At 45.4% G+C, this 12,016-nt stretch overlaps 1 protein-coding gene across 1 annotated transcript in view; it reads right to left on the bottom strand.

Annotated features, from left to right (window-relative positions):
• LOC147728555 (uncharacterized) overlaps positions 1-12,016 on the bottom strand; it is a 703,293-nt gene that overhangs the window by 537,063 nt on the left and 154,214 nt on the right. The window contains exon 8 of the mRNA XM_086962332.1: positions 6,010-6,087. Within this exon, the coding sequence (XP_086818458.1) occupies positions 6,010-6,087 (78 nt within the window). The remainder of the gene's footprint in view (positions 1-6,009; positions 6,088-12,016) is intronic.

The following is a 12,016-nucleotide window of genomic DNA, read 5'->3' as shown; positions in this document are numbered from 1 at the left end:
CTTTTCAATCTCTATGTTGTTCCTCTGGCTCATGTTGCACATCACTCTGGTCTTAATCTCTTTACTTATGCTGATGATTCCCAGATTGTGTTTTCCTTATCCCAAGCGGATCCTTCCTCACCTTCTTCTTTGCAAACAGGTCTTAGTGATATCTCTCGCTGGATGAGCCGCAACTTTCTCAAGCTAAACAGCGACAAGACGGAGGTGCTTGTCTTTGGTAACAAGCCTGATCTATGGAGTTCGAGACACTGGCCTTCGACCATGGGCGACTTACCCATTCCTTCGGAACGAGCGAGAAATCTTGGTGTTCTCATCGATAGGGATCTATCGATGAAAGATCAGGCCAATAAAGTCGCAGCCACCTGCTTTACTATTCTAAGATGGCTGAGAAAAATCTTCTGGATTCTGCCATCCGACACCCAGAGATCTGTTGTGACGGCCCTGGTGACCTCTAGATTGGACTACGGGAACGTGCTCTATCTGGGGGCTACCAGGGCGGTCATGCGCCGTCTCCAACTAGTTCAGAATGCCGCCGCACGGCTTCTCTGTGGATGCCGGAAATACGATCCAATTACTGAACGCATCAAGGAACTGCATTGGCTCAATCTTGACAACCGGGTAAAATTTAAGGCACTATGCTTTATGCATAAGATTAAAATTGGAGCCGCCCCCATTTATCTCCAATCCCTTGTTAAACCTTATGTACCCGCACGTTCTCTCCGTTCTTCTTCCCAACATCTGTTCTGTGTGCCTAAATTCAGGCTTTCCAGAGTGGGTGGTCGTTCTTTTGCTGTTTTAGGACCCAAACTCTGGAATTCTCTTCCCCTGGACTTACGTGTGGAGCACTGCCATCTCCGCTTCCGTAAAGCCGTAAAGACCTGGCTTTTTGTCCAATAACTTTCCCCTTGGATTTATTATGCTATCACTGTCAATCAGCGCCGGGAAACCCTTACGGGTAGCTGTCGCGCTTTATAAGATTAATAAATAAATAAATAATAAATAAGTTAGCCTATTGGCCATGCTGGATCTATTTGCCACCTTTCAAACAGTGGACCATGAAATTCTAGTATGATGAGCCTTCACTGTGGCAAGAGCTTCATAAGTAGCAGTGGGCGGTTCAGTTTCTTCTTAGGCAAAAAATATCACTGGCTGAAGATGGGTACCTTCACTTGACAAGTGAACTCTGTAAGGTGCACAAGCTGTGTTGCTTAACTCTTTCGCCAGACCTCTCTGACAAATGCCTAACTATGATCCTTGATCTCAGTGGAATCTGTGCACTCCAAATATACCTCAAATATACAATTATGTACTCTGCATAAAAAGTACCTCAGTTCAAACTTCACACTAAAGTAGTCCCCTCTTTTTTTTGTACAGCCACTAATTATTTGAAACTCTCTCAGCTTGATGTTAGGTAGGCCACCTCTATGACTGTATTCAAGTGGAAGTTAAATGTTGCTCCTTTGGCTGCATTCAGACCTGCAATTAGCAATGTTAAGGGATAGTGAGTGCTTTATGAATACAGTAAGCCTGGGCTCACGCTCACCCTTACCATTCTGTCACTACTCTATGTACCTGCCCTCGCCCGTTTACTTGTCATCACGTCTTCTTCCCAATTATTCCTATTAGTTTTATGATTCATGGTCATTTTTTCAGCTTTTGCTTTTCTCTTTCTCTCACTCTACCTGACATTTGTTCATGGTCTTCGACATAAACTCACTCACCATGTAATTTCCTGTAATCCTAGTTCTCTTATGTTAAAAAACTAAGCAATAAGCATTACTTTAAAACTGTCACTTAATAATTATCAAACATTTTGAATTAACCTTTCCACATGTCAGGGTCATTATTTCTATTTCGTAACCTTTGTGGACCATTTATTTTACCACAAACCCAGACATTTTTATCTCAAATATGGCCTACCAAATTATGTACACAATGGTAACACAAAATCCAATTGTAGGTTTACAAAAGTGGCAAGAGAAAATTGATGTTAGGAGGCTGCACTACTTAAGTGCACTTACATCACATTCCTATGTACCCAACATTCCTTTTGTGTTCCCCATCAAACTAGTTCCGTTGTTAAGCTCATGTGTAGTAATCTATTATTCCCAACTCAAAAATGCCTCTTCTGTTCTGTACAACTGTTCTGTATTTTTGTACGCCAAGAACTTGATCTTGGGCTTAGGAGAATCAAGCTCAGTTGCGCTATTTCCCTCACTCTGACATTTTCACTGTCAGTCCTCCATGTTGGCTAGATAGCCCACAAAGAACCCTGCATTAGGCTAGTAGTGCCTTACCAAGTGTAGCTCCCATTGCTTGGCATCATCATTTGAAAATAATTCTAACTGGCAGTGGATTCCCAAGGTAAAAAAACAGTTATTTAATTCACTATTGGCCCATTGTTCTTTCCTGTAGCTTGACTTATTTAAGGAGGGTGTGCAGTTCACCACCACTCTCTTCTTGAAAGATTACAATAACATGGAATAAGCAGAAGTACCCTTAACTGGACTGACTCCCAGGGATCATTTATTATCTTGTGCATGTATATCATTGCCTTTCAGCATCAAAGCGGGTGCACCTCAAGGATCAATCACTGGACCACTTTTCTTCACTGTCTACCTCCGTCCACCTCCGAATCCCATCAAATGCTCCAACTTGACATGCTACAACTGAACTAATGTCGGTCGAATCACCATAAAACTAAAAAACCCATGCAATCTTGATGGATCAAGGCAAGATCAGCCTCAGTACCATCAACCAATGGATGGTGACTGACTGACATGCAAATAATTTGCATAGCGTCCCTGCCTCTTGAGTCTGGCCCTAAGAACTTGGAGTACTGCCAAAGTAACTGAGAGAAGTGAGACATGTAGAAGTGATCATGGATTCCAGCATATCCCCTGGTAAATCAAGTAATGATGAGCATCTTCTTGACCCTGCGCAAGTCTTACCAGCCATGTATGCACTAGACGTTCAGCTTTGAAGACCATGAACATCACCCATCAGGTCATTATTGGCAAATATCCAGTTTTCATACATAGAAAGATCAAAAGAGATTCAAAGAAGAAAACCGGTCAATCCTTATAAATATGCTTTTGAGTTAAGAACTGATTATACTATTCAATCTGTTTAAAGCTCATCTGAATTACAATGAATTATCTTTCGCTTAGTGTGCACAGCACTACTCATGTAAAGATGATTTTCTATACTGCTGTTATTACATTACCTAATTATTTTAAGGCGCACTTACACTTAAAGTGGAATATATTTTTGATCTACTCATATTTGGTCAGAAAAGATGCACCAGCATGAAAAATAATTTGTTGTACTAATATTAGTACATTATTTTTATTTATTTATTTATTGAGTTTTGGTACAGAGCAATCTCGGTGCACAGTGTAACATCATAACCCAGCATGTATCGTTATGACTATCAGTAGGTTACAAAAAATCAAAATACATACATATCAGCTACGTATAACTATGTCTCAATGGTGGAATACCCGCGTATAGAACTGAATCTGGATACTCATTTCCTCCAGGCTGCACAAGTGTGTTGTATTGGAAACTGAGGGTCAAGGGCCACATGTTACTTAAAACAAAACAGCTGAAGATTGATATCAAAAGATAAGTTAATTAAAAGGAGTAGGGTCAGTGCTATATAGCTGGGTGTCACTGGTACCATTCGTGTCTGTTTCTTTAGTGGACAAATATGTTGTGTTGAGCCCCCAAAAGTTCTTTGGTCGATTCCAGGGGGAAGCAGTTTGCTAAAGTTTCCGGTTTGCGTACTGCGGTATAGCATGTCGTGAGACCACTGTGCCATAGTGGGTGTGGGGCCTCTAGTCCAAAAAAATCGCTACCATGCGCTTCGCCATGAGTAGGCCCATGTCAACCAGTCTCCTTATAGCTTTGGGCGTTTGCTTAGAATATCCCAAAAGGGCCTGTACGGGGTCCGGAGGGACTGTTGAGGCAGTTATTTTCCTCAATTCACTGAAAACAGATTCCCAAAATGCTTGCACCCCCGGGCAAGACCAGGCTAGATCAGTGGTGCCTTGCACCTTTCACAAGCCGGGCTTTCACTCAATCCATACCTATGTAACCACGATGGCATGTAGTACACTCTATTTAAATACTTAAAATGAATCAGCCTATGCCTGTCGTTTAAAGAAATACTTTGAGTGCTAACACAACAGTAAGCCCACATGGGGTCATCTATATTTTGTTGTAAATCCTGCTGCCAGGCCAGCCTGGCTTTAATGAAGTCATTTGCCCTATAGGACATTGACAGCTTGCATATGTTAGAGATTATCTTGCGGGGGGACTTAGCTTTGATAGTGTAGGTCAATTCCATCAGCTCAGGAGGTTCTTATAGGTATTCCCCCAATACATCATGCATTGCATGTTGCGTTCTGTGGAACTGGAACTGCTGTAGCAGAGTGTTAGTGGCTGTCGAGTCTAACTCCTCCCATTTTTTAACTACACCATTATGAAATAATTCCCCATCAGTCTGGATTTTCAATGAGCTCAACGCGCGCATAACCCCTCTGTCTCTGCATGGGGACAGCCAACGAGTCCATTCGATCGGCATGACAGGGGAGTACAGGAGAGCCCCTGCTTGTAATTGCAGCAAATAATTCCAGGCGTGACAGGTTGCATTAATGTAATCAAGTATCCCTGTTCTATGATTAGCAGTTTCAAATATCATGGCCCAGAGCGGGTCAGCAACAATCGTTTCTATGCGGAGATGCGGGAAGTCTGGCAAGCCATGCATCCAATAGTAAGCCTGAGCACTTTGCGCCGCTCTATATTATAAATTTTAATCTGTCGCGCCCAAACCCCCATGTGAAATGGTAAAGTGAGTATCTGCCATTTAACCCTCGCTTGCTTAAATGCCAAGGGCAATTTTATCAACACTGTGGTGACTCTATGGAAGGAGGAGCGAGGCAAAACTAGGGGGATATTTGTAAAAAGGAACAGAAATCAGGGTAACACCACTATTTTCATGATAGAAATCCTGCCTTGCAAAGATAGGGACAACTTAATCCATGTTTCGATGTTGTCTTCTAGTCTGCTGACAGCAGTGCTATAATTTTCCCTAAATACCGTCTCCGAATCAGTATGTATCTGGATACCCAAATATGGTATCGCATCCGTGGACCATTGCAACGTATATTCCGGTTCAAAGGGTATAGTGTTTGGGGTGAGTGGGAAAACTATGGACTTAGGCCAGCTGACCCGTAATGCTGACACTGCCCTGAAGTGCACCACCTCCCGTAGGACTGAAGAGAGGCTACTTTCCGGTTAGTTAACGTGCAATAACATGTTATCCGCGTAGGTGGACACAATAAGTTCATATTTCGTGAATCAAAGGCCTTTGTGGCTGTGGTACTCTCTCATCGCACACGCCAGGGGCTCGGCCACCAATGCATATAAAATGGGAGAAAGCGGGCAACCCGGTCTCCTCCCTCTGGTAATGGCAATAGGGTCCGTCACCAAATTACCTTTTTATATTCTAGCGGAGGGAGCACTGTATAGCACACCTATCATCTTACACACCTCTCCACCCCCCCATCCCCCACCACCCCCAATCTGTGCAAACCACCACTGCATTGGTGAGGAGGCCTGTAGGGTGGTGCTCTCTGAGACACAACCCCTCCTTATGCCATGGAATCGAAATCAACAATCCAACAAGATTACAAAGCATTAAAAACTGTTGCATCTACAACTTTGTAAAGACTACTAAACGTTTTGTGCAGAAAGCATTTGAAAAGATGCTACACATTTAAGGGTCAAGTAGATAGAAAAAAATAACCTACTCACTCATGATAAAATACCCTAGCCACTGTCCACACCACGCAACAATCTGGCAAGCAGTGTTGAAATAAGTCACGTTAGTACCAATCCAGCACAGTACATGAATCATAAGGTGGAAAACAAAACTCAAATATGGTAACATCAAATCGATAAAATTGTGCCATCCTGTGATGTACTATTGGGGCCGCTACTTACCAGTCCGGGACAGTCCGCCAGTCTGTAAAGATCCCACCCGTGCACTGAGCCCCACATTCGATGAGATGACCTGCAAGACTGGAGAGGAAAAGCTGATGAGTTTAGGTGGAAAAGAGAATCATTGCATTACATGATTTACAAAGGAAAAACCTAATTTACTCCGGAGAGTGTGTCATGTTGCACCTCCGAGCCTTTGTTCACCAGATCCCAACAATAGTTTAAAGGCTCGTCTGATGCAAGGTTTCTTGACCAATGACGACATTGGTGAAAGAAGTAGAGTGCCTCCTGCTACTGCAATGACCAATTCAAGCATTAATAGAAAATGTGAATAGTGTAAACATATATTTCTCTTTATATGTAGCATAATTATTTACATTTTCCAATGCTTAACCACATCATTTATGTTATGTTATGTTATTGTTATTTGTTGTGCGCGCAGCTACTCCAGCTAAGGAGAATCCTGGCGCATTGACAAGGAGGACATAACACAACAGGTACTAACAGAAACTAGAAGGGGCAGCTAAAACAGAAAGGTTTTTATGGCTTTCCGAAAAGCCGTGAGGTCCTCCAGTAGGCGAATTTCAACCGGGAGAGAGTTACAAGTTGTTGCAGTTTTAACGCTGAAGGAACGTCCCCCCACACGGCAAAGCCTGTATCTAGGAACTACAGCAAAGGCCTGGCCTTGGGAACGGAGGGTGCGTGTCGGGACATAGAAAGAAAGAAAGCTGGACATAATTTCAGGGCCTATACCTCTCAAAATCTTAAAGGTCAGACAAAGGACCTTGAAGAGAATACGCTTCCTCACTGGAAGCCAGTGTAAGGAGCGTAGGACATTTGACACCGAGCAAAATCTGGGCAGGCCGACAATCGCTCTGGCCGCAGCATTTTGTACCTGTTGCAGGTGGGTAAACTCAGCCTGATTGGCCCCGACCAGGTGAGACCTAGCGTAATCCAGGCGAGAGATGATAGTGGCCTGGATTACCAACTGCCTGGTTGGGGCGTCAAAGTATTTGAGGACAGGTCTTAAGCCTCTCAGCAGGCCGAAACAACAGGCGGCTGTTTTTTTGGTGTGTCCTACGAAGGTGAGACAAGCATCCAGCCAGACTCCCAGATTTTTCAACTCCGACATCGGGGTTGGTCCCAACTCTGGCGGCCACCATTGGTCACCCCATAATTCTACTCCCCTTCCGACAATCATAACCTCTGACTTAGTGGCATTGAGCTGGAGACAGTTCCCCATCAACCAGCTAGCCACCGCCTTCAGTCCATCCTGAAACCTGGGGGCATCTTGTTCCGCATCCCCGCTGAGAGTGACCGCCAGCTGTGTGTCGTCGGCATATGAGACCAAGGTAAGGCCCCACTGCCTGGCGACCTCAGCCAGCGGTCTCACGTACAGGTTGAACAACGTGGGACTCAGCGAGGATCCCTGCGGAACCCCCATGGCCAGTGGCTGGAAATTGGACTTGAAGGGAGGGATGGCAACACAAAAGGAACGATTGCCGAGGAAGGAGCGGAACCACTGCAGCGCCTGGCCCCCGACACCAATCTCCTGGAGCCGATGCAGAAGGATACTGTGGGATACCGTGTCAAAGGCGGCGCTGAGGTCTAACAATATCAGCGCCGCCGTCTGACCAGCATCCAACACCGCACGTAGATGTTCTACCATCACGAGGAGAGCGGTCTCCGTGCTGTGCCCAGCACGGAAGCCATTTTGTGTGGGGTCAAGGGCGCTGGTCCGGGCGAGATGTTCTGACAGGGCCAAGTTGACATGAGCCTCTGTTATCTTCGCCGGCCAGGGTAGCAGTGAGATGGGACGATAGCTTTCGGGCTTCGATGGGTCCAGGGAGGGCTTCTTGATAATTGGGGACACCACCGCCTGCTTCCACTTAGTTGGAACCACACCCGACTCCAGTGAGAGGTTGATTAGGGAACATACAACAGAACGTCCCATAAAGGCCTGATCTCTAAAAAGATCGGGTCTTACTGGATCCGATGGAGAACCAGATTTAACTTGCAAAGCAAGTTTGTCAAACCCCTCCGGAGAAAGAGGGGGAAATGAAAGCAGGGTAGTATGACATAGTGCCCCATTGGAACTTCCCAGGTCAATCCCTGTGCTGGGGAATGCCCGGTAGATAGCTTGGACTTTTCCCAGAAAGTAAGAAGCAAGGGCTTCGCAGTGGGAAATGGAACCCACAGTCACAGAGGAAGTCCGCTTTGCCAAAAGATCTTTCACGGCCTTGAAGATGGTCTTCGACGGGTTTGAGCTGTTACGAATTTCTGCAGCATAAAATGCCGCACGGGCTCGACAAATAGCCCGGTGATAGATCTTGACGGAAGCAGCATACGCAGCTTTTAAATCAGCCTCATACGTCTTTCGCCATGCTCTCTCCGCCCGTCTACAGGCTCCCTTCAAGGCACGTAAGGCGCTGTCATACCAGGGACTCGACTCCCTGGTACTGATTTTGCTCGATACGATGGGGATCAGAGTGTCCAGTGCCCTGGTAATCCAAGAGCAAAAATGCTCATAGCCCTCTTCCACGCCATTGAATGGGCCCAACGGAACTTCAGCTAGAAGGCGATGAAAGTCTTCTAGCCTGAGTTTGTTCCAGAGCCTCCTAGATACTTGTCTGCCCGAAGGGATGGAAGGGGTCACAGGTATAGGACATTGAATGGTCACCAGGGAATGGTCGGTCCACGCTAACGGAGAAATAGATATGATTTTAGAGTCTGGCAGATTAGTAAAGAAGGGGTCAAGGATATGTCCCCCCATATGGGTAGGCTGAGAGACCAGCTGGGAGAGCTGCAAGGCCTCTAAGTCAGCAGAAATGCTGCGTACCGTCAAGTTGGAAGGAGTATCAAAATGTAGGTTCAGATCACCCAAGATGGAATAATTGGCACAATCTAGAACAAGTGTGCCAACAGCATCGGGGAATGAATTTCTGAACACCACATCACTACCCGGCGGACGATACACAACCATCCCAGAGAACGTAAACTGGGGACTGACTGAGATCTTGAAAGAGGCACTTTCACACCCGGCAATGTTAAGGCCGCTCCACACGCAGGTAAAACAAGACCTAACTATGAGTGCTATGCCACCGCCTCTGGAAGATCTATTAAGAGTGAACATAGAATAGTCAGGGGGGCATGCTAGATTGGAAATAGCAGCATCCGCGTCCTGAAGCCAGGTTTCAGTAATGGCTAAGACATCGGGGGCTTCATCCTCAATTAGATCGTAGATATCTTGATGATGTTTCAATGCCGATTACAAATCCAATCTCCTATTTATAATTAAGGCATACACTTGTAGAACATTAGACCCTACTCTGTTTTCCATGAACAAATATAGTTTTCCTGTCCCAGTTTACAATGGTGAACGCACACAAGTCACTGCGCCCTCCTTGCTCGACTCTGGACTGGACTCAAACAGATAATGTAGCTGGCGCAGAAGAGTTCACCAGGCCTATCTCTGTTCCCAAAGACTATATGGGGTCATTTAAACGTTGACAGATGTGGGCGCCTCCCTAAAATGGGCTTGTTTTATATATGGGAAATGCATAAGTTATGGCTCTAAGGCGTCTGAAATGCAAATGTATTTTAAATCCGCCCGGGAACTCCTTTTGATAAAGTGTGCCTATGACACTAACTGATATGTCTTCGGCTCAGGAATAAAGAGATCTCCAAACTCCTAGATCCACGTGAAAGTGATCCAACCTAACCAAAACAGCTGGCCTTCTCAGGTGATCAGAAGAAGGTGTCCAGCACGGAGGTACACGCGACACACTTACATATGAGGTTATTTAAAAAATAAAAATAAACTAGAAGGAAGATGTCCAGAGAGATATAGAAACCCAAGCACTCTTTAATTTGCAATTGAAGATAGGTCTCCGATGCAAGGGTGCCCAGGTCGGTCTCTTATGCAGCTGTCACACAGAGGAAACATTCATGCAGCATTTGAAACCATATTCAGGAATCCTTTGGAAATCTGTTTTTTCAACACATGAATTCATGGCTCAGGCCAACTCTTACATTGAGTAAGTCAACCACAACGAAAAACAATATGGCTTCCACTGACCAGCTTTCCACTGGCTGGACAGACATCTAGCTTAAAGGCACCAACTGATCTAGTGGCAGTGCCTTTTCAGCACTGAATCCACCTACAGTGCATGTGTGGCTGCTACGAAAAAATATGCACAAGATTTGAGTCCCAAAAAGAATTCAAACAAACCAGAACAATTGTTAACATTTCAGAGAAAATGGAGCGGTAAGAGCCCGGGAGTGGGAGCTGCAATATCTGCCCAGGTCACTCCCACGTGGCCTACAAGATTGAGCCTGTTGCACTTGATCCAGCACAGAATATTTTACTGCAAACAAAGCACATTTTAATCAGTCAATCCACTGAGCAGGACTGCTCTGAGAATATTCCTTGTACAGTTTTCTTTTACTTTCCCACAAACTGTGGGTAGGCTGGGTGATTTAGAGGCCGGTGGCAATAAAGCATCCTCCAAAAAAATAGCCATCTACCGCTGCACTACCCTGTCGCTTTTTAGAGTGCCGGGGACAGTGATGTCTTCAATAATATCCTTTCAGTGGGCCTGGAACCCACAATATGGTGTCAGAACAACAGCTGAATTAAGTGGGAGCACCTATGACTTCAACACCACCATTGGCCTCTCAGTCCTTGAGAAGCTAAAGAAGCTATTGTGTCCCAGGCCAGAATAACATCTAAATATCTCCTGCATGTAAATGTAAATGTAAATGTATTGGCATTTATATAGCGCACTACTTACCCGTAGGGTCCCAAGGCGCTTCGACCGCTGCGAAACCCTTCCTGGCTTCCCTGAGAGATGGTCCCTTAATGGGTATCTCCAGGGTGAGACCAGGCATCCCCGGCGGTCTGGTGGGGCCGTTAGTGAAGATGAGGCAAGCTAATGCCCAGAGTTGCAGAGTGTGATCGCTGATCAGAGTGGGCACCGAGGCGAGAGAATTATCGTGTCCGCTGACCCTGATCCAGAAACCTGCCGCGCCGGGAATCGAACCCTGGTCCCGGGCCGTCCTCTGCTCTCGGGTCTGCCGCCTCTAACCAGTGAGCCACACTACTTCATGCCAGGAAACACTTCAAATTTGTGGATGAATGACAAATTTCACAGCTATAGAAACAGAAAGTTTCAATTCTATTAAGGACACAGAGGTGAGGAATAGGCTTTTCTTCTAATCCTCTCAGGACCCGGAGGCGAGGATTAGGGTTGTTTAAAGCTTTTGCACCAGCAAGGAAGCCAGATTGGAGATTAGTTCAAAGTAACATTTCTTAAAAGTGGAATTGGATAACCAGACCACTGCATTGAGAATATCTTCCAATCTAGTCCACAAGGGGAAGGCCTTAGACGCCATGGTACCTCGATCGGAATGGGCACCAAGTTTGGAAGCATCAATACCCACCTCCTGCATCACACACCGAACCCATATGGCAATCGTTTGAGAGGAATCAGCTTTATGAGGTTTAGTAAGTGCGATCAGCAACTGTCTCTCCCTATGAGGACGGATATGCTTTATGGTTCTAAACATGCACAACTTTTGAACATCAGGAAAGGCTGGGTATGAAACAATTCTTGAGTTACTCTTTGTTCTTTGAGCAATGTGGAAAGATACCGCTTCTGAGACCCCTCAACAGGAAATTAAACACAGTACAGTGTCCAACTTTGCCGGCAATTGTTTCCTTAACAGGTAATTATTCGATGGCCATGACTTAAAGAGATCTAGAACTTAGTTCACATCCCATAGACTGGAATATCTTTCTTCTGAGGGAATTAATAAGCGATTGCCCCACATAAGCTGGCATACCAGCGGGTGCTCTCTGACTGGATGCCAATCGACTGGGTTATGACCCACTGAAATAACTGATCTAGCGGAATTGATGGATCTATAGCCAAGCCATTGGAGGCTAAGTTTGTCAAGAAATTCAGGATATGAACAATGTCCGACCCCAGGGGATCCACCTGGCGTTGAA

This window comes from Lissotriton vulgaris, chromosome 3_1, assembly GCF_964263255.1.
Source record: "Lissotriton vulgaris chromosome 3_1, aLisVul1.2, whole genome shotgun sequence".
Taxonomy (NCBI): Eukaryota; Metazoa; Chordata; class Amphibia; order Caudata; family Salamandridae; genus Lissotriton; species Lissotriton vulgaris.
Note: the sequence above shows the minus strand (reverse complement) of the source record. Positions and strands in the feature narration are given on the sequence as shown.